This window comes from Bos grunniens, chromosome 11, assembly GCF_055505025.1.
Source record: "Bos grunniens cultivar Pamir isolate PY7600 chromosome 11, Bosgru_T2T1.0, whole genome shotgun sequence".
Classification (NCBI taxonomy): domain Eukaryota; kingdom Metazoa; phylum Chordata; class Mammalia; order Artiodactyla; family Bovidae; genus Bos; species Bos grunniens.
In genome coordinates this window covers 92,222,443-92,243,751 of record NC_141175.1, presented here as the reverse complement: position 1 = coordinate 92,243,751, position 21,309 = coordinate 92,222,443, and the positions used below count along the sequence as shown (strand labels likewise).

At 38.4% G+C, this 21,309-nt stretch overlaps 1 protein-coding gene across 5 annotated transcripts in view; it reads left to right on the top strand.

Moving 5' to 3' along the window:
• The window catches only part of TTC27 (tetratricopeptide repeat domain 27), a 184,352-nt gene that overhangs the window by 92,336 nt on the left and 70,707 nt on the right, over positions 1-21,309 (top strand). For all 5 annotated transcript variants that reach the window (XM_086327527.1, XM_086327528.1, XM_086327526.1 and 2 more), the window contains 2 exons: positions 5,910-6,005; positions 8,723-8,845. In XM_086327527.1, coding sequence (XP_086183653.1) covers positions 5,910-6,005; positions 8,723-8,845 — 219 coding nt within the window. The remainder of the gene's footprint in view (positions 1-5,909; positions 6,006-8,722; positions 8,846-21,309) is intronic.

The following is a 21,309-nucleotide window of genomic DNA, read 5'->3' as shown; positions in this document are numbered from 1 at the left end:
CTGTGAAAAGAAGAGAAGCGAAAAGCAAAGGAGAAAAGGAAAAATATACCCATTTGAATGCAGAGTTCCAGAGAATAGCAAGAAGAGATAAGAAAGCCTTCTTCAGCGATCAATGCAAAGAAATAGAGGAAAACAACAGAATGGGAAAGACTAGGGATCTTTTCAAGAAAATCAGAGATACCAAAGGAACATTTCATGCAAAGATGGGCTCGATAAAGGACAGAAATGGTATGGACCTAACAGAAGCAGAAGATATTAAAAAGAGATGGCAAGAATACACAGAAGAACTGTACAAAAAAGATCTTCACGACCCAGATAATCACGATGGTGTGGTCACTGACCTAGAGCCAGACATCTTGGAATGCAAAGTCAAGTGGGTCTTAGAAAGCATCACTAAGAACAAAGCTAGTGGAGGTGATGGAATTCCAGTTGAGCTATTCCAAATCCTGAAAGATGATGCTGTGAAAGTGCTGCACTCAATATGCCAGCAAATTTGGAAAACTCAGCAGTGGCCACAGGACTGGAAAAGGTCAGTTTTCATTCCAATGCCAAAGAATGCTCAAACTACCGCACAATTGCACTCATCTCACACGCTAGTAAAGTAATGCTCAAAATTCTCCAAGCCAGGCTTTAGCAATATGTGAACTGTGAACTTCCAGATGTTCAAGCTGGTTTTAGAAAAGGCAGAGGAACCAGAGATCAAATTGCCAACATCCGCTGGATCATGGAAAAAGCAAGAGAAAAACATCTATTTCTGCTTTATTGACTATGCCAAAGCCTTTGACTGGATCACAGTAAACTGTGGAAAATTCTGAAAGAGATGGGAATACCAGACCACCTGATCTGCCTCTTGAGAAATTTATATGCAGGTCAGGAAGCAACAGTTAGAACTGGACATGGAACAAAAGACTGGTTCCAAATAGGAAAAGAAGTACGTCAAGGCTGTATATTGTCACCCTGTTTATTTAACTTATATGTAGAGTACATCATGAGAAACGCTAGATTGGAAGAAACACAAGCTGGAATCAAGATTTCCGGAGAAATATCAATAACCTCAGATATGCAGATGACACCACCCTTATGGCAGAAAGTGAAGAGGAACTCAAAAGCTTCTTGATGAAAGTGGAAGTGGAGAGTGAAAAAGTTGGCTTAAAGCTCAACATTCAGAAAACGAAGATCATGGCATCCGGTCCCATCACTTCATGGGAAATAGATGGGGAAACAGTGGAAACAGTGTCAGACTATATTTTTCTGGGCTCCAAAATCACTGCAGATGGTGACTGCAGCCATGAAATTAAAAGATGCTTACTCCTTGGAAGGAAAGTTATGACCAATCTAGATAGCATATTCAAAAGCAGAGACATTACTTTGCCAACAAAGGTTCGTCTAGTCAAGGCTATGGTTTTTCCTGTGGTCATGTATGGATGTGAGAGTTGGACTGTGAAGAAGGCTGAGCGCTGAAGAATTCATGCTTTTGAACTGTGGTGTTGGAGAAGACTCTTGAGAGTCCCTTGGACTGCAAGGAGATCCAACCAGTCCATTCTGAAGGAGATCAGCCCTGGGATTTCTTTGGAAGGAATGATGCTGAAGCTGAAACGACAGTACTTTGGCCACCTCATGCGAAGAGTTGACTCATTGGAAAAGACTGTGATGCTGGGAGGGATTGGGGGCAGGAGGAGAAGGGGACGACAGAGGATGAGATGGCTGGATGGCATCACTGACTCGATGGACGTGAGTCTGAGTGAAGTCCGGGAGCTGGTGATGGACAGGGAGGCCTGGTGTGTTGCGATTCATGGGGTCGCAAAGAGTCGGACACGACTGAGTGACTGATGTGATCTGATCTGATTCACACACATTAACAGTAGAAACTCAGGCTTCCCATTCAGGAGTCCCAGTCTCCTAGGACTTGGCGTCTTGCCTTTGTCTTTCGGACTACTTGGGTATGGTTTGTCCCTGGGGAATAAACCTGATACTTGTGTTGGGCTAATGGTACCTGAGACTGACAACCTTTTCAAATGCTGGAAATCCTACAAAATACTCTTTCTTAAAATGTTTTAAATTTTTGACTGTGCTGGGTCTTTGTTGCTGTGCAAGCTTTTTTCTGGTTGCATCAAACTGGGGCTGCTGTCTAGTCGTGGTGCGTGGACCTGTTACTGCAGTGGCTTCTCTTGTGGAGCACAGGCTCTAGAGCACACGGGCTTCAGTAATTGCAGCGTGTGGGCTCAGTAGCTGTGGTTCCCGTGCTCTGGAGCACAGGCTCAGTAGTTGTGACACTTGGGCTTTGTTACTCCGTGGCATGTGGGATCATCCTGGGTGAAGGATGGAACCTGTGTCTCCTGAATTGGCAGGTGAATTCTTCACCACCGAGCCACCAAGGAAGGCCCAAAATACTCTTGAAAAAGGCATATGCCTAGAGTGTCTGAAGTGCAAAGGTCATTTGGAAAATCATGTGGTAGATGAGTGCTTTTGTGCTTAAATGATTTGACTTGTTGTGGGTAGACCTAGAACAGAATTCAGGCCACCTCACTTATCTACACTTTTTCCTGTAAAGGACTCCAGTCCACTTGACTATAATTGAATTATTTCAGAACGAGTCACTATAAATAATCCTGCTCTGAAAAACCTAGAGATGAACTGTGACTAAGTCCCTGTATTTGTAGTGAGTTAGTAAATAAGAGAGTACTTTGAATTCAGTAGAGGAACTGGACAACTTAATGTTCTTGGCTTTGTTGGTGGTGGTCATATTTAAGGTAGGAAGTATATTCTATGCAGAATTGAAAATAGGTTAGACTTCTGTTTTTAATCTTTATCATACACATCGTCTATTTGAATTCTTACAAAATGTAGCTGTACTTGTTCAGGAGCTTATTTGTGATATCAAATTCAAATAAATGTTGGTCCTCTACTGTCTACAGTGGTCTCTGCTATTTTGGAGAGTATCTGAGAGTATCAGGAACACTGTGAGGTCAATTAAAAGTGTCTGAGAGTATCTGAAATACGTAACGTGCGTGCTAAGTCACTACAGTTGTGTCTGACTCTTTCGTGACCCCGTGGTTTGTAGTCTGCCAGTCTTCTCAGTTCATGGGATTTCCCAGGCAAGAATACTGGAGTGGGTTGCCAGTAAATCTGTTTATTAATAAATTGGGAAATATTTACTGAGCACTGCTCAATATGTTTTAGCTAGATTGCCACAAACGCATGAGTTTCATTTGAAAATCTAATGTTTTAGATTTTTTTAAACTAAACTTTAAACTTTTTTAAACTAAACTATTTTTAAACTTAGTTTTATGAACTAAGACTTCATAAAAGTAAGTGTTGGGATATTGCTTTTGGCATTTAATTATTTAATTGTTGTTGTTGTTCAGTCACTTGGTTGTGTCTGACTCTTTGTGACCCCATGGCCTGCAGTACACCAGGCTTCTTTGTCCTTCCCCATCTCCCGGAGCTTGCTCAAAACTCTTGTCCATTGGATCAGTGATGCCATCCAACCATCTTGTCCTCTGTGCTTATTAAATAAGCATTATTTATTTTTTCTTTCCAAAGGAAGAAAAAGAATTTGATAAAAAGAAAGATTTGCCCCCTTAATGAAGTAATTCAGTAAGCCTTTTATTTATGTATTGTAACCATATGTACTCAGCCAGAAGTTTTTCTTCTCCCTTTCCTCCAACTAAATAGCTTTGGGCAGAAGTATGCAACCTTTTTGTTATTAAGTTTCTCTGAAGTAAGGCCAGAAAACTTTAAAAATATTTTGACCAAGATGGTTTTAGGAGTCTGGTTATGACTCAATTTGTTCTGACTGATTTGATTGAATAGCATCTTGGATTGTCGAAGAAGTGATGCAATGAGTGTTTTCTCATTCGGCAGGATCTTCTTAGGCTAACAGATATATCTTCCACCTCATATAATATAAAGAACTTCTATTTTCCCCAACTGAGGAGCAGTTCCCCTGCTCAGAAACTGGTCTCCTTTTACTGATAGTGGGATTTGTTAGATTCTTGTCCTTTTACGAGGAAGTTTGGATTTACTACCTCTTACTTTTTTTTTTTCAATTTTAAAAGCTAATTTCATTAAAACTTAAAAAAATTTCAAGCTTACAGAAAAGTTCTAGGTAGAGGACCAACTGTCTTTTGTATCCTGAAGTTTTGGAAAGTAAGTTGCCAACACAGTGCTTCACCATTCTCAAATACATGGATGCTCTCCCTGTTCAGTTGCTCAGTCATGTCCAACTCTTCTGCGGCCCTGTAGACTGCTGCACACCAGGCTCCTCTGTCCTTCACTATCTCCCAGAGTTTACTCACACTTAGGTCCATTGAGTTGATGATGCCATCCAACCATCAACCATCTTATTCCCTGTCGTCCCTTTCTTCATGCCCTCAATCTTTCCCAGCATCAGGGTCTTTACCAGTGAGTCAACTCTTCACATCAGGTGGCCAAAGTATTGTAGTTTCAACTTTAGCATCAGCCCCTCCAATGAATATTCAGGACTGATTTCCTTGAGGATTTATTGGTTTGATCTCCTTGCAGTCCAAGAGACTCTCAAGAGTCTTCTCCAACAACACAGTTCAAAAGCATCAATTCTTTGGTGCTCAGCCTTCTTATGGTCCAACTCTAACATCCGTACATGACTACTGGAAAAACAAAAGCTTTGACTAGACGGACCTTTATTGGCAAAGTGATGTCTCTGCTTTTTGATACACTATCTAGGTTTGTTATAGCTTTTCTTCCAAGGAACAAGCGTCTTTTAATTTCATGGCTGCAGTTTCGGTCCAAAGTGATTTTGGAGCCCTAGAAAATAAAGTATCTCACTGTTTTCCATTGTTTTCCCATCTATTTGCCATGAAGTGAAGGGACCAGATGCCATGACCCTAGTTGTTTGAATGTTCCTACATAATCATAATATGTGTATTAAAATTGCTGTATTGTTGCCATATAATCTTTGTAAGACAGGCCTGTGAAACCTAGTCAGTTGCCAAAAAGAGAAAATTTGAGTGCTGCATTATGCAGAAAAGGTCATAATAATGCACAGTTGAAAGTGCTCAGTGTAAAACAGAAAAAACACGTATATGTACTAGATGACAAATGAAGAGTCAGGTAAAGATGATCATGGTAATGAGACTGCTGTCCGTGTGTTTTCTAGGACTCCAGAGTGTCTGTCTTCATTTTGGTGCTGAATGTGTGAGGTCTTGTGATGCTCGTCTTGTGACCACCACTTAGTGGCAGCCTTTAGCTTTGCACTTGGCCTTGGTCCCCTTCTTAGAGTCAGCCATCTTTGTCTTGTTGGTCTGCCCTCTGTAGGTTCTGTAGGTTCAGTCATCTAGTACAAAGTACATTTGAGCCCAGCAGAGGGTTTCCTCAGTGCATGCAGGTTGAAGTTGTTCACTGGTCTTGAATGAATGAGTGTCCTCCCTTATGGTTGGTTCTGTTGCTGAAGAGTAAGAGACTTAGCCCTCTGTGATCAAATAGACACCCTTTGATTTCATTTTATTCCTGAGAAAATAGTCCTAAATGAAATTCTTCATGTAATTTATCTCTGATTTACATTAGAAAGGGCCGTTGTCACATTATGGTTGTGAAATAGATATGCTAAAAACAATTCTTCTTAGAAAATAGAAAAAATAAAAAGATGGATTAATAAGGCTAGTTCTTTGAAAGAACTACTGTAGGAAACCTCATTTTTAAAAATTTTTCTTGTTATTTTTTAATGTTCAAATTACATAAATGTTGGTTAATTTTAAGATTTTTTTTAACATTTATGGAAATTCAAGAAAATATTCACACATCCCAACACAGTATCAAAGTAACTTGTATTCTTTATTGTTTATATGTCTATTTGTTTTTGCAACAAAAATCTTGTTCATATTATAAAGCTATTACTCATATAGATTCTGATTATGATACGTGCTCTTAAGGCTCTTGCAGACCAATTTGAAGATAAGACTGCGTCTGTATTGGAACGTCTGAAGATTTTCTATTGCTGTCAAGTGCCACCTCATTGGGCCATTCAGGTATTTTCGTTGTTGTCATTGGATATGGAAAACACTTCTCTTTTGAAAGATAAATGCATTAGAAAAAAATGACTAAATTTATGTTGGAGTTTTCATATATTTCAAGGAAAAGAAAAAGTATCTAGCTGGGAATTACTTCAAACTGCTATTTGAATGAAGTGATACTGGACTTGTAAAACATTGAAAAGAATGTAAACTAGGTTAAATAGAATTCTTGAAATTAAATAATAGAGCCACAGAAGTCTTCATTTTCAAAATAACTATTTATGTTTAAAAGCCCTGTAAGGATTTTCTGCTAAAGAATGAACCTTTTAAGCAAATTGTTTACAAAAGGTAAAATAAAGCATTTATTTGATAGTTGATAATGTGAAATGCCTTTAACTACTTTGCTCTTTCTAACGACATGAGAACATCTAGTTTAGCTCTTGCCCTGTGGGTTCCCCTGTGTTACAGGTGTCATTCCTCTATTTTGTAAAATTTTATTCACCAAAGACAACTTAGACACCTGGTCTGGTCTCTTAATTTATAATTCTGGTTTCTTAATCCTCGAAAAAAAATGGCGGCCCAGGGCAGTTACCAGTAACTACATTTTTCCAGTGCTGATCACACAGCAGTTCATGAGCATCTCTGGTTTCCCAACTTTTAGTCTAGTTTGCCTCCTTTCCTTTATCTTCATCGGGTTGTAATTATTCCAGAGAATAACAGCCAGCTTTTACTGTACATTTATTGTGAAGCACGCATTTTTTTCTGCCTTTCACACACAGTATCTTATTTTTTTGCAACAATTTTGTGAAATAATCCCGAATTACAAGTGTGAAAGCTGTGGCACAGAGAAGCTAAGTGGAGTCAAATAATGCCAGCCAGAAATTTATTGATAATTTAGTAACCATTCTCATTTTAACCAGCTTCCTGTCATCTCTTGTGAATTATGCACATAGGTAGTGACTTAGAATTATAAATGCCAACCCACAATTCAGTGACTCAGAATCTTCATAAGATTTCTTAGAGTAGATTATTAGTATATTCGTAAGCTCAGGGTAAGCGAGGGGGTCTATTATACATTGGGATTCACTTCATCTATTGAAGACATCTCGATAAAACAGGCACAAAAAATGTTTTCATATCATCTCAATAGGATAGATTCTTCATCAGAAAGGTGTTAGCAGTTGGAACGTTTGGCATGTTTTTGTGAAGTTTGTCAAGAGCTTTGTCTTTGTACTATGTGGTTTGTGGTGTATAAACAAATCAAACTCTGAACTATTATTATGACAAAACATGTCTGTTGAGGGTGTAGCTGTTACTTTCTGAACAGAAACATTAGGAAAATTAAATACTGTTCAAATAGGCTCAGTGTTTATTTTATCTGCTTAGGAAGCTGTGGATTTTGGGATCTTTGAGCAATTAGATAAACATCCTCTTTCATTAAGAAATTAAAACAGTTTTATTTCTTGGGAGTAAGCATATCTTTATGTATTATTTTTAAAGATCAGGAAATAACAGCACAGTTTATTATAAAACATATTCATCTTTACTCCTAGTTAGCCATATCAGCTTAGATGCCATAACTTTGTCACTATTAGAAAGATTGAACTCCTTACTATATGAGCATTAAGATTTATTCCAGCTCCCACATGTGATGTTCAGTTTTTGAAAATGTCCAATCACATATTCTAAAATAGCCAAATTCTCCTATATTTCATGGGATACAGAAGAATTGAGCCATTACTTTTATTTATTTTTATGTTTATAATATATTTTTATAATATATATAATAGATATATATTTATTTTATAATATATATTTTATATAATATATAACATTTTAATAATATATATAAAAATGTAATTTTCATTATAAAATGAAATTTTATAGTTTCATTTTACTTTCTGAGTTTGTTAGTTCTGCATGTTCCATGTCTGTTAGCTTCTTAGCTCTTAAATATGTATTGAATTTTACAACCATACCTCATTCATGAGTTTTCCCAGTTTTTTAAACCTTTTTAATATTGTTTTTCTATTCCTGTAGGATGGACCACTTATAAAATACACTGTTTTTATTCTTGAATATACTTAACCTTCACTCACTTTATCACAATTTGTCCCATTTTATCTGCCAAGTACTGGGAAACTAGGTAGCTAAATTTTTTAGAGTGTACTTATTAAAATAAATTAGTGTTTTCATTTTCCTCAGTTATATATCCAGAAGTGGAATTGCTAGATCATATGGTAGCTCTGTTTTCAGTTTCTTGAGGAAGCTTCATATTGTTTTCTATATTGGCTGCAAATTGACAAATTGACAGTCCTGCCAGTAGTGCACAAGAGTTCTGTGTTCTTCACATCCTCAGCAACATTTATATTTGCCTTTCTGATAAGGGGCACTTTAACAGAGTTTTAAAAATTGACTTATTTGATCTCAGCTTTACAACAGAGATTGTCATGTACAGACTTTCTAGATAATAAAGAAGTGCAGATTGTGCCTTTTAAGTTCTGAATTCATGGGGAAAATTGATATATTGTGTATTTTGAACAGTTCCTGTATGTTTTTCAACATGTAGGAAACATATATGTTTTTTCAGCAGAGGTTGAATTATAGATATTAGGCATTTTTTGCAATAAGCAGATGCTTCAAATGGCAGATTAGATATACCTACAAATGGAACAGAAATCTGTGTGTGAATGTGCGAAGGATTGTTCATTATTTTTATTTGATTTTTCTAGCGCCAACTTGCAGGTTTACTCTTTGAGTTGGGATGTACCAATTCAGCCCTTCAGATATTTGAGAAGCTAGAAATGTGGGAAGATGTTGTCATTTGCTATGAAAGAGCTGGGCAGCATGGGAAGGTATGTAATAGTGAAATTTTATGCTCTGGCCAGACCCTTTCATCTTTGAGCCATCATCCTACCTGTTTTGTTTTTTAAACCTACTTTTGCCAACAGTTCGCTTATATTCCTTTTTTCACTTTTTTCATCAGAAATCTTTTTAATGTTTTCTCTGACTTCCATTGGGGCAGATTATTTTATGTCTGCATGTGTACTATAAAGGAAAAAAGCAAGGCCCAAAACTAATACAGTGTTTGATGTTTATGAATAAATAATGAAAGCTTTAAAGACATTGCACATTTTCGTCTCTTTCCTTTATTAACTCTCCTTCTGTAGACAACTTCAAAGTGAACTATTAGGAAATATTTTAAGCATCACTAGGTTGCCTGATGATCAGAGGCTGTGGGTCAGAAGCAAGGTTACCTAGGAGGGAGGGCAGCTCGACCTGTAGAAGATCCACAGGTTAGGACAGTCCCCTCGGCCACCCCCCACCTTGGGGCAAAAGAGTTGTCAAGTGTGTAATGCACATTTAATTCCATCCTTTAAATTGGGTCAAGAGAGAAAATGTTGTAATATTTGCATCTGTTATTAATCTGTTGTTTTTTCCCTCATAAATGAACAGAATTTTTAAAGGACTGTGCACCCTGTATATCTGTTAAAATGGACACATTGAAATCATTTGTTAATTTTGGACTAAAATTTTAAGTGGTAAATTTCTATCATAAGTATGGTACACAGGCAGAGTAAAACCCAGAAATTGGATCATTTGTATCTATAGTCAGCCTTTGCCATCATCCTGAAAAAGAGAAATAGTGGTACATGTATGTCTGTTTCTTAATACCTTTCCTAAGTGTGTGAATTTTAGAATAATAGTAAAAGTTAGGTTATTTTCACTAGTCAGTAATGGTGGTGAAAGTCTTTGAATTTTATAGGGTTAAGGAGAGGCTACCATGAGGATAACATTTTATTATAAAAGATTATAGAATTATAGTGTTTTCTGGGAAGGGACTCCATAATCATCCATTCCAGTTCCTTCCTTTTCCAGATAAGGAAAGGAGTCTCTAATGACTCAGGTTAAGTCACAGAGCTAGTTATTGATTAATAACTTAAGTGACCACATGACATAGTGGTTAAAAGCATAGCCCAGATTGTGGATTCAAAAGCTAGCCTCGGCACATGTTAACTTTGTGATATTGGGGCAAGCTTCTTAGCGCCCCAACCCCAAGCCTCAGCTTCCTCATCTGGAGGCACATAATCTACGTACCCGACAGATTTTCGTGCATAACATATGAAAAGTACATAGAATGGTGCTCTTTCCTCGTGAGTGTTTGCTGTGAGTATTTGCTCTGTGAGTATTTACTGCTATTACTGATTCTGAGACTCATATTTTTTTTCCCGCATTTTAATATCTTTGAATTTGGGTTGTATCTGCCACTTGATGGCATCTGTCAGTGGCTGTCAGGTGGCCATTTGGCCAGGTTCAAACTGCTTGTGCTTGTACAAGTTTTAGTTGTAGCTGTATTTAGTATCATCATTTCAATTGAGTTATGTACAGTGTCAGCTCTACATACATTGGATTTAATTGCCATTTAAAATATATTTAAAAAGATTTCATTATGATTTGGCATTGAAACAGAAATGGTAAAGGACCAAAACAGAGTGGAGAGATGTGAATTTAACATTAGTGAAGTAAACATGTGCCGTTGGTAAAATAATCACAATTCCACTTACTTTTTAAAAACAATAACTAAAGGCTTTATGGGAGCCAAGAAGGGAAGACACCGCAATGTAGATGAAGCCGTGTTTCATACCAAGATTCGTAAAAGAAAAAAAAAAATGCTGTTTATAATATCAAGCAGTGTACTGGAGGCAGGAAAAATTGCCAAATTTTTCTGAGTAGATTTAAAAAATATCAAGCAATGAGAAGCTGATGTGATTCATCCAAGGCATTATGTCATAATGTAATTGAAAACATTTTTTCTTTATTAGTTAAGAGTTAGTCTTAAAATTGATGGTATCTCAAATTTGATGAGATACAGTATCATGTTTCTTCACAGACTTAAGTGTTTATTTAGTGCCCTTTGGTGTACAAGTAGTATTCGGATATTTGTTTAACAAGGAGGTGAATTATTTCTTGGCTCCCAGGATACCATTGATGTAGTTACCATTGCATCATTCTTCCCACTGGTCAGTGAACAAATAAGTAATAACTATATATAAAAATATGGAAATTTTTGAAGTAATTAAGCAAGTTGGTGAATCCCAAATACCCAAAGCACACTTTGCTATATTAAATTTATTTAGTTATTTTTAGTGAGTATGGAAAGTAGGGATACTCTTACTAGAGAATAAAAAATATTAGTCCATTCCTTTCAGAGAATGTATTTGACTAAGTCCCTCAAATTAGTAGCAGTATTATTATTTTTTAAATATGCATGTAAACCTTGTAAGAAATGTCTTAGAGTAATGATAAATTTCTGTGTTTTAAATCACTCTATAAAATGTGTGTATTTTAATTTTTAGGAATGTACAGTTATTAACTTTCTCTCAAGTCTTTTGTGAGTTACAGCCAAACATCCTTCAAAATCTTGATTTTAAAGATTGATTTTAGTTATTTGCCATATAAAAGACCTCTTACCTATTTTCATGCTGTATTTGCAAATCAGTTTAATCATAGACCCTAAAAAGTTTTGCTTCAAGCTGGAACCAAATGTTTTATTTCTAAAACAGCTGAGATTCTTTTAATATTTGATTGCATACCAGTAGTTGTCATCACATTTAGAATTAACTGGAAGTTTGTGAAATTTTAGTCTTTGCCTTTAGTGCTTAATGGCATAATTCATTTTTAAAAGACAAATTCAGAAAAGTATCTAAGTCTAATTATTGTGCCATGATGCTCATGTTTGCACCCCACTAGTAAGATCTCAGACTCTCTAATTTAGAAACTACCTACAGAAATTCTTGTTATTTAATGACCATTGGCAAAATAGCGAAGATTAATTTTGCTTGACCTTGAGGTCAGAACTGGTTCTCATCTGTTAGCATTTAATTTTTTAAAGCTATCTGGCACACTTAATGCAGTTTCTCCAAACTTTTCTATAATAGAATTCTTATTTTGTTGAGCAAATTGAGTCATTTTGTTGAGCAAAATGAAAAGAGAAAGACTGAGCAGGTATTAAGTTGCCGGGAGAAGGCAGCGTGGAAAGAGGTGGAGAGATTTAGATTGGAACCTCTAGTATTTTCTCTTGTTTCTTAGGAAAGAAGGCTTACCTGAGCTGCACAGCCTTATCTTTTATTATGCTATATTAGCAGATGATTGTGGCCATTAGACTTAAAAATTTTTCCCCTTTAACTTGCCAAACAAATCTTTTATTTCTAAAACAGCTGAGATTTTTTTTAACATTTAGTTTGGGTTTTGTTTTTTTTCTTTTTCTTCTAAGGTAGTCTCTTTATGTTATTTAAGAGAGTTCCCACGTGTTCTTTTCTCACACTGCAGTCAGAGCAAGCTTCCTAAAAGGCAGATCCCAAAAAAGATGTCCTTTTCATTATAGGGGACTGGAATGCAAAAGTAGGAAGTCAAGAAACACCTGGAGTAACAGGCAAATTTGGCCTTGGAATACGGAATGAAGCAGGGCAAAGACTAATAGAGTTTTGCCAAGAAAATGCACTGGTCATAGCAAACACCCTCTTCCAACAACACAAGAGAAGACTCTACACATGGACATCACCAGATGGTCAACACCGAAATCATATTGATTATGTTCTTTGCAGCCAAAGATGGAGAAGCTCTATACAGTCAGCAAAAACAAGACCAGGAGCTGACTGTGGCTCAGATCATGAACTCCTTATTGCCAAATTAAGACTTAAGTTGAAGAAAGTATGGAAAACCACTAGACCATTCAGGTATGACCTAAATCAAATCCCTTATGATTATACAGTGGAAGTGAGAAATAGATTTAAGGGCCTAGATCTGATAGATAGAGTGCCTGGGGAACTATGGAATGAGGTTCATGACATTGTACAGGAGACAGGGATCAAGATCATCCCCATGGGAAAGAAATGCAAAAAAGGAAAATGGCTGTCTGGGGAGGCCTTACAAATAGCTGTGGAAAGAAGAGAAGCGAAAAGCAAAGGAGAAAAGGAAAAATATACCCATTTGAATGCAGAGTTCCAGAGAATAGCAAGAAGAGATAAGAAAGCCTTCCTCAATGATCAATGCAAAGAAATAGAGGAAAACAACAGATGAGAAAGACTAGAGATCTCGTCAAGAAAATTAGAGATACCAAGGGAACATTTCATACAAAGATGGGCTCAATAAAGGACAGAAATGGTATGGACCTAACAGAAGCAGAAGGTATTAAGAAGAGATGGCAAGAATACACAGAAGAACTGTACAAAAAAGATCTTCAGGATCAAGATAATCACGATGATGTGATCACTAACCTAGAGCCAGACATCCTGGAATGTGAAGTCAAGTGGGCCTTAGAAAGCATCACTACGAACAAAGCTAGTGGAGGTGATGGAATTCCAGTGGAGCTATTTCAAATCCTGAAAGATGATGCTGTGAAAGTGCTGCACTCAATATGCCAGCAAATTGGGAAAACTCAGCGGTGGCCACAGGACTGGAAAAGGTCAGTTTTCATTCCAATCCCAAAGAAAGGCAATGCCAAAGAATGCTCAAACTACCGCACAATTGCACTCATCTCACACACTAGTAAAGTAATGTTCAAAATTCTCCAAGCCAGGCCTCAGCAATACGTGAACTGTGAACTTCCAGATGTTCAAGCTGGTTTTAGAAAAGGCAGAGGAACCAGAGATCAAATTGCCAACATCTGCTGGATCATGGAAAAAGCAAGAGAGTTCTAGAAAAACATCTATTTCTGCTTTATTGACTATGCCAAAGCCTTTGATTGTGTGGATCATAATAAACTGTGGAAAATTCTGAAAGAGATGGGAATACCAGACCAGCTGACCTTCCTCTTGAGAAACCTGTATGCAGGTCAGGAAGCAATAGTTAGAACTGGACATGGAACAACAGACTGGTTCCAAATAGGAAAAGGAGTACATCAAGACTGTATATTGTCACCCTGCTTATTTAACTTCTATGCAGAGTACATCATGAGAAACGCTGGACTGGAAGAAACACAAGCTGGAATCAAGATTTCCGGGAGAAATATCAATAACCTCAGATATGCAGATGACACCACCCTTATGGCAGAAAGTGAAGAGGAACTCAAAAGCCTCTTGATGAGAGTGAAAGTGGAGAGTGAAAAAGTTGGCTTAAAGCTCAGCATTCAGAAAACGAAGATCATGGCGTCTGGTCCCATCACTTCATGGGAAATAGATGGGGAAACAGTGGAAACAGTGTCAGACTTTATTTCTGGGGGCTCCAAAATCACTGCAGATGGTGACTGCAGCCATGAAATTAAAAGACGCTTACTGCTTGAAAGGAAAGTTATGACCAACCTAGATAGCATATTCAAAAGCAGAGATATTACTTTGCCAACAGAGGTCCATCTAGTCAAGGCTATGGTTTTTACAGTGGTCCTGTATGGATGTGAGAGTTGGACTGTGAAGATGGCTGAGTGCCGAAGAATTGATGCTTTTGAACTGTGGTGTTGGAGAAGACTCTTGAGAGTCCCTTGGACTGCAAGGAGATCCAACCAGTCCATTCTGAAGGAAATCAGCCCTGGGATTTCTTTGGAAGGAATGATGCTAAAGCTGAAACTCCAGTACTTTGGCAACCTCATGCGAAGAATTGACTCATTGGAAAAGATTCTGATGCCAGGAGGGATTGGGGTCAGGAGGAGAAGGGGACGACAGAGGATGAGATGGCTGGATGGCATCACTGACTCGATGGACGTGAGTCTCAGTGAACTCTGGGAGTTGGTAATGGACAGGGAGGCCTGGCGTGCTGGGATTCATGGGGTTGCAAAGAGTCGGACGCGACTGAGCGACTGAACTGAACTGAACTGAATCATGTCATTCTGACTGTAGGAACTTCGCTGTGTTCTTAGGATTAATTCAGAGCTCTTATTGGAATGGTCTTCACTTCATGATCTGAGTCCTACTGACATTGCTGATGCTTGTCTCCCTCCTCTATTACCTCTGCCTTGTCCCCCCTTTGTACTCACTCAGGTTGTGTCCAAAGTTCTGGCAGGGCTAAACTACCTGGAATTGTTGATTTTGCAGCATTGGTTTGACCTCAGGATCTTCACACATGCTGTTGTCTGTCTAGAACTTGTCCTCCCTCAGCTAACTCCTTATTCCTCAGACTTCTCCTTGGTAATTGCTTCCTCCAAGGAGCTTTCCCTGAAATCGCCCCCAGAGATCTGGAGATTCTCCTGTGTGCGCCTCTAATACCCAGCACCACACTCATCATCCCTTGTACTGACTTAGCTCACCTGCTCGACTGTAAGCAGTTTAAGAACCAGACTTGTGTCTATTTTATTTATAGCAAAGGCCTGGCACCTTGGGGGAACTCACATTTGCTGAATGAAGGACTAGTAGGTATTCATAGAATAGTTATTGCATTGAAGCAGATCTTCACTTGGTCACTCTTTATGGACCCTACATGTGGTGAAGGAAACTTCTCCAAGCCCCACTGTATAGTCTCTCTCCAAAAACTTATTATGAGATCTCTCTGGTCTCGTTTTAACATCTTAATTTTAAGGAATAGAAATAGAAGAACTTTTATTTTTGCTCCGTAGATGCTAAGGTACTGTGAGCATGCTGTTATTATGTAATGCAGTTTTAGAGCCTCTTATGTACTACGTTCCTTATAGAATTATTTTGTCCTTGTCATTTAATATTTGTAACAACCTACAAAGTATGAATTGTTTTTGCCATTTTACTGATTAGCCTCAGTAAGTGGCAGATTTTGGAATCCAAGCTCAGACCTGCCTTTCCTCTAAAAGCCATACTCCTTCCCCAGCACCTGCCCGCCCCCATCCTTGTTGTTAATCCTTTAAAATTTGATGGTCAATTTGAAAGGAAAAACCTGTTGTGTTCACTTGAATGAGGAAAACAGGCAAAACACTCACCGAAAATATCACTTGGTGATATGAATAGGAGATGATCAGCTAATCGGATAACAAGGCCTGTTTTTAATTATTCTGTTTTATCTTGGACCTGGGATATTTATGTTGGCAGGTCTCATTTGAAAAATTAAGCCAGACTGTGGTGCAGTCACACACATAAACGTCCAGAGCAATTAGTGAACAATTGGCTGTCAGAGAGTGAGTAGGACTGGGCATCGCCCCACGGAGGAGGGGAGCAAGCAACTACAAACTCATGTCCATCGAGTCGGTTATGCCATCCAGCCATTCATTCTCTGTCGTCCCCTTCTCCTCCTGCCCTCAATCCCTCCCAGCATCAGAGTCTTTTCCAATGAGTCAACTCTTTGCATGAGGTGGCCAAAGTATTGGAGTTTCAGCTTTAGCATCAGTCCTTCCAAAGAACACCCAGGAATGACCTCCTTCAGGATGGACTGGTTGGATCTCCTTGCAGTCCAAGGGCCTCTCAAGAGTCTTCTCCAACACCACAGTTCAAAAGCATCAATTCTTTGGCAGTCAGGCTTCTTCACAGTCCAACTCTCACATCCATACATGACCAGTGGAAAAACCATAGCCTTGACTAGACGGACTTTTGTTGGCAAAGTAATGTCTCTGCTTTTCAATATGCTATCTAGGTTGGTCATAACTTTCCTTCCAAGGAGTAAGCGTCTTTTAATTTCATGGCTGCAGTCACCATCTGCAGTGATTTTGGAGCCCCCAAAAATAAAGTCTGTCACTGTTTCCACTGTTTCCCCATCTATTTCCCATGAAGTGATGGGACCAGATGCCATAATCTTCGTTTTCTGAATGTTGAGCTTCAAGCCAACTTTTTCACTCTCCATTTTCACTTTCATCAAGAGGCTTTTGAGTTCCTTTTCACTTTCTGCCATAAGGGTGGTGTCATCTGCATATCTGAGGTTATTGATATTTCTCCCGGCAATCTTGATTCCAGCTTGTGCTTCTTCCAGCCCAGCGTTTCTCATAGTTGTCATCTAATCTTACTGCATTGTGATCAGAAAAGATGCTTGGAATGATTTCAATTTTTTTGAATTTACCAAGGCTAGATTTATGGCCCAGGATGTGATCTATCCTAGGGAAGGTTCTGTGTGCACGTGAGAAAAAGGTGAAATTCATTGTTTTGGGGTGAAATGTCCTATAGATATCAATTAGGTCTAGCTGGTTCATTGTATCATTTAAAGTTTGTATTTCCTAGCTAATTTTCTGTTTAGTTGATCTATCCATAGGTGTGGTAGGGTGTTAAAGTCTCCCTCTATTATTGTGTTATTGTTAATTTCCCCTTTCATACTTCTTAGCATTTGCCTTACACATTGCGGTGCTCTTATGTTGGGTGCATATATATTTATAATTGTTATATCTTCTTCTTGGGTTGATCCTTTGATCATTATGTAGTGTCCTTTGTCTCTTTTCACAGCCTTTATTTCAAAGTCTATTTTATCTGATATGAGTATTGCTACTCCTACTTTCTTTTGGTCTCCATTTGCATAAAATATCTTTTTCCAACCCTTCACTTTCAGTCTGTATGTGTCCCTTGTTTTGAGGTGGGTCTCTTGTAGACAGCATATATAGGGTCTAGTTTTTATATCCATTCAGCCAGTCTTTGTCTTTTGGTTGGGGCATTCAACCCATTTACATTTAAGGTAATTATTGATAAGTATGATCCCGTTGCCATTTACTTTGTTGTTTTGGATTTGAGTTTATACACCTTTTCTGTGTTTCCTGTCTAGAGAAGATCCTTTAGCATTTGTTGAAGAGCTGGCTTGGTGGTGCTGAATTCTCTCAGCTTTTGCTCGTCTGTAAAGCTTTTGATTTTTCTTTCATATCTGAATGAGATGTTTGCTGTCACCTGTACTCTTTATGCCTAATCTAGGGCCTTGTCTCTAACAGGGTGCTTCCCGGAATCCTAGTGTACTTAGGGTAGGGCTCCTCCCTCAAACCTTGAATATCCCTTGTAACAGCTTGTAGAAAAATACACCATCATAAATGTAAATAAGTCCCAATGTGGCATATATTTCACTTTTATATATTAACTTTTTTGCTTGTATTTATCTGAAGTTCTCAGCTACTTCTCAACACTGGACTGTTTGGTCAAAAGTTAAATTACCAGGGTAGGGAACTCAGGCTGTCACTTTGCTCGTTGATGTTTTTAGTCCTCAGAGTCACTTCTCTCTTTTTTTGAATATTTGTGTATGTATTTGGCTGCACCAGATCTTAGTTGTGTCATCAGTCATCTTCGTTGCATTATGTGGCACAAACTCTCTAGTTGTGGCTTGAGGGCTCAGGAGTTGTAGCTCACGGGCTTAGTTGCTCCGTAGCATGTGGGATCTTAGTTTCTGGACCAAGGATTGAACCCATGTCCCCTACATTGCAGGGCAGATTCTCAACCACTGGACCACCAGGGAATTCCTGAGAGTAACTTCTTAGTTGTGATCACTTGGGTGAGAAGGGCTTGTGAAGTTCAGATTCTGCTGTATAACCTCTCTGCTTGTACTAACTTGTTAGATCAGTCCTAATTCAGTCATACTCAGTATTGATGTCAGCCCGCTATCCTTAAGGTGTTCTCACTTTGTTCTCAGTAGGAAGAATCATTTATGTTTCTTTGTAGAATCTGAAGCCTTTGGGATTTCACTGTTAGTTTCAGTTGAATTCATTCAATACTTTATAGAGCACCTACTATGTGCTGGGCAGTGGTATTCCAAGATGAGAAAAAAAAAAAATTACCTTCAAGAAGCTTATAGTCTTGATACTGCAGACATATATAGATTCCAAATTCTGTTTTACCAGCAAAATATTTCTCCCTCTGCTATCCTTCTGTAAAGCAATGTTCCTCTAGGTTTGTATCTTGTACAGATTCTTTCTCTGAGATCTCTAGGGCCTCCTCCTGTGGCTACACATTTTCATAAAAAAAAAAAGAAAAACCTGATGTTTGGTTGAAATCAGCCTTATCTGGAAGAATTCAGCTTTTTAACCTGGTAGCATCAGTACTTTTTCCCTTTGACCTAACTTCCTCCAGTCCCATTGGCCTTGGTTACATAAACACCTGTTTAACAGTTTAACAACAGCAATTCTGCTATCTGTGGAGAAACTGTACACAGTTAACTAGTATGATGGTTTACAGAAAATTTTAATGCTTCTAGAAGCTGTTTCAAGTTTCTTTCTTCCTAGTAGTGAAACCTCAAGCTTCTTGCTTTTCAGTCTGGTTTTCCAGTAGAGGGATTGAGAAGGAACACAAACATTAGTTTAGGGCTTACTGTGTGCCTAACAAAATCCTAGGTACATTTCACATGTAATTCTTGAAGGTCATGTACAAATGAAAAACAGACTCTAAACACATTAGTGAGCTTACTCATGGTCATGCCTTTAGTAAGCAGTGGAACTGGCATTTGAACTGTCTTTCTGACAAAAGGCACCTACGTTCTCACAGATCTTCTTGTAGTTGGAAGTCTATAGAATGAATTATGCAACAGAATTTTCTAGGGATGTGTTAGGACGGTTTTGGTTGTAAGAGAACCAACGTATACTAGCTTAGGGAAAAAAAGGAATTTATAAGTTAATGCAACTGAAACTTCTAGTTGACTAATAATGATAGTCGTATCCAGGGGCTGAGATGGTATCATTTCTCCGAGAGCCAGCCAAGAAGGCCCCTGAAAGCTCGAGTTTAGTAACCCTGGTGGACTCAAGTCAATTCCATAGTTCTCACAGAAAAGTTCTGAACAGCCTGAGGCATGTAATCTGGCCTCTGATAGGCCCTGCCTCTATACTTCATGGAATGGTTTCTGTTCAGGGAAGAGTAATTCTGTAATCATCAGATCAGAGAATGGATGCCGAGCAAGAAAAAGAGCAAGTCATGTCCACTGTAGGGTAAGAGTTTAATTTTCTAAATCTGAAGTTGCAAGAGATATTTTGTTTGACTGACATAATGCTTTGAAAAAAAAAAAAAACAGAGTAAGCACATTCAGGTGATATCATCTAAAAATCTAGATTTCTTGGCTTCTCTTAAAAAAATCAAATGATGTGGAAACATAGGGCCAAATTCCCACATTATTGTGCTAACTGGGTAGAGAGGAGTGGCTTGTTCCTTTGTATGTTCAATTGCCAGCCTACTTTATTCATTCTCAATAATTGGCAAGAATTTCTGGGCATCTTTGTGTGTAACCCTTGCTCTAAACACCACAGATTTTCCTGATAAAGTAAGGAACGTATTATTCTAGCCATAGTTAATAATCTTGGCTGACTTTATTTTATGCTGAGATTCACTGTGTGTAGTCATTGCTATAAAGTTATATTAAGATTAATAGTTATTAATAGTTGTGTGGAATTACAAAACAAAATAGATATATGTAAGATACATATGTTTGTGTGGGTAAGGGAATGGTCTTCAGATTTGCAGGTTCCTATAGGCACCCCATGTTCTTTATAGCCATTTGCCATTTGAAGTATGGCTTTGAATATTTGGGAATGTATTTTTATCCTACTTAATAGATGTTAAGATGACAAATTTCTTATGTCATGTAAGAACATACATCTGTGTTCTCTAGTAGGAAAGTAGCAACCCATAGCCAGAAATATCAAAGTTTTTCACATTCTGTGAAGATTTCTTCCTACCCACATTTTGATATTGCAGAAGTGATATCAGAAGCTCTTGTGCTTTGTTTATGTTCACTGGGCACATCTTTGTCGTTCTTTATTTAGTAATAAATCATATAAATTGGCTGGGTAAATGAGGGAAGAGAAAATAGGACATTTTGGAGAAAGTGAGGAAGACTGGGGAATGCAGTGTGACTAACTGAAGAAAGGAAATACATTGCCTGCAAGCATTGCCCTTGAGGAAGCTAGGTTTGTTGGCAGGACCAAGAGGTATAAACTCTTAAGGAGAAATAGTTGACATATCTGAAGAAACTATGTGTCTTCCCTGATGGCTCAGACAGTAAAGAATCTGCCTGTAATGCAGGAGATCTGGGTTCAATGCCTGGGTCAGGAAGATCCCCTGGAGTAGGAAATGGCAACCCACTCCAATATTTTTGCTTGGGAAATCCCATGGACAGAAGACCCTGGGGGGCTACAGTCCATGGGGTCACAAAGAATCGGACATTACTGAACAACTAACTTGGGCTTCCCTGGTGGCTTAGATGGTAAGGAATCTGCCCTCAATGCGGGAAACCTGGGTTCAATCCCTGGGTTGGGAGGGCTTCCCAGGTGGCGCTAGTGGTAAAGAACCCATCTGCCAGTGCAGGAAACACAAGAGACGTGGGTTCAGTCTCTGAATCAGGAAGATCTCTTAGAGCAGGGCATAGCAACCAACTCCAGTATTCTTGCCTGGAGAATCCAATGGACAGAGGAGCCTGGTGGGCTATGGTCCATAGGGTCACAAAGAGTCAGACATGAATGACGCTACTTAGCATGCACAGACTA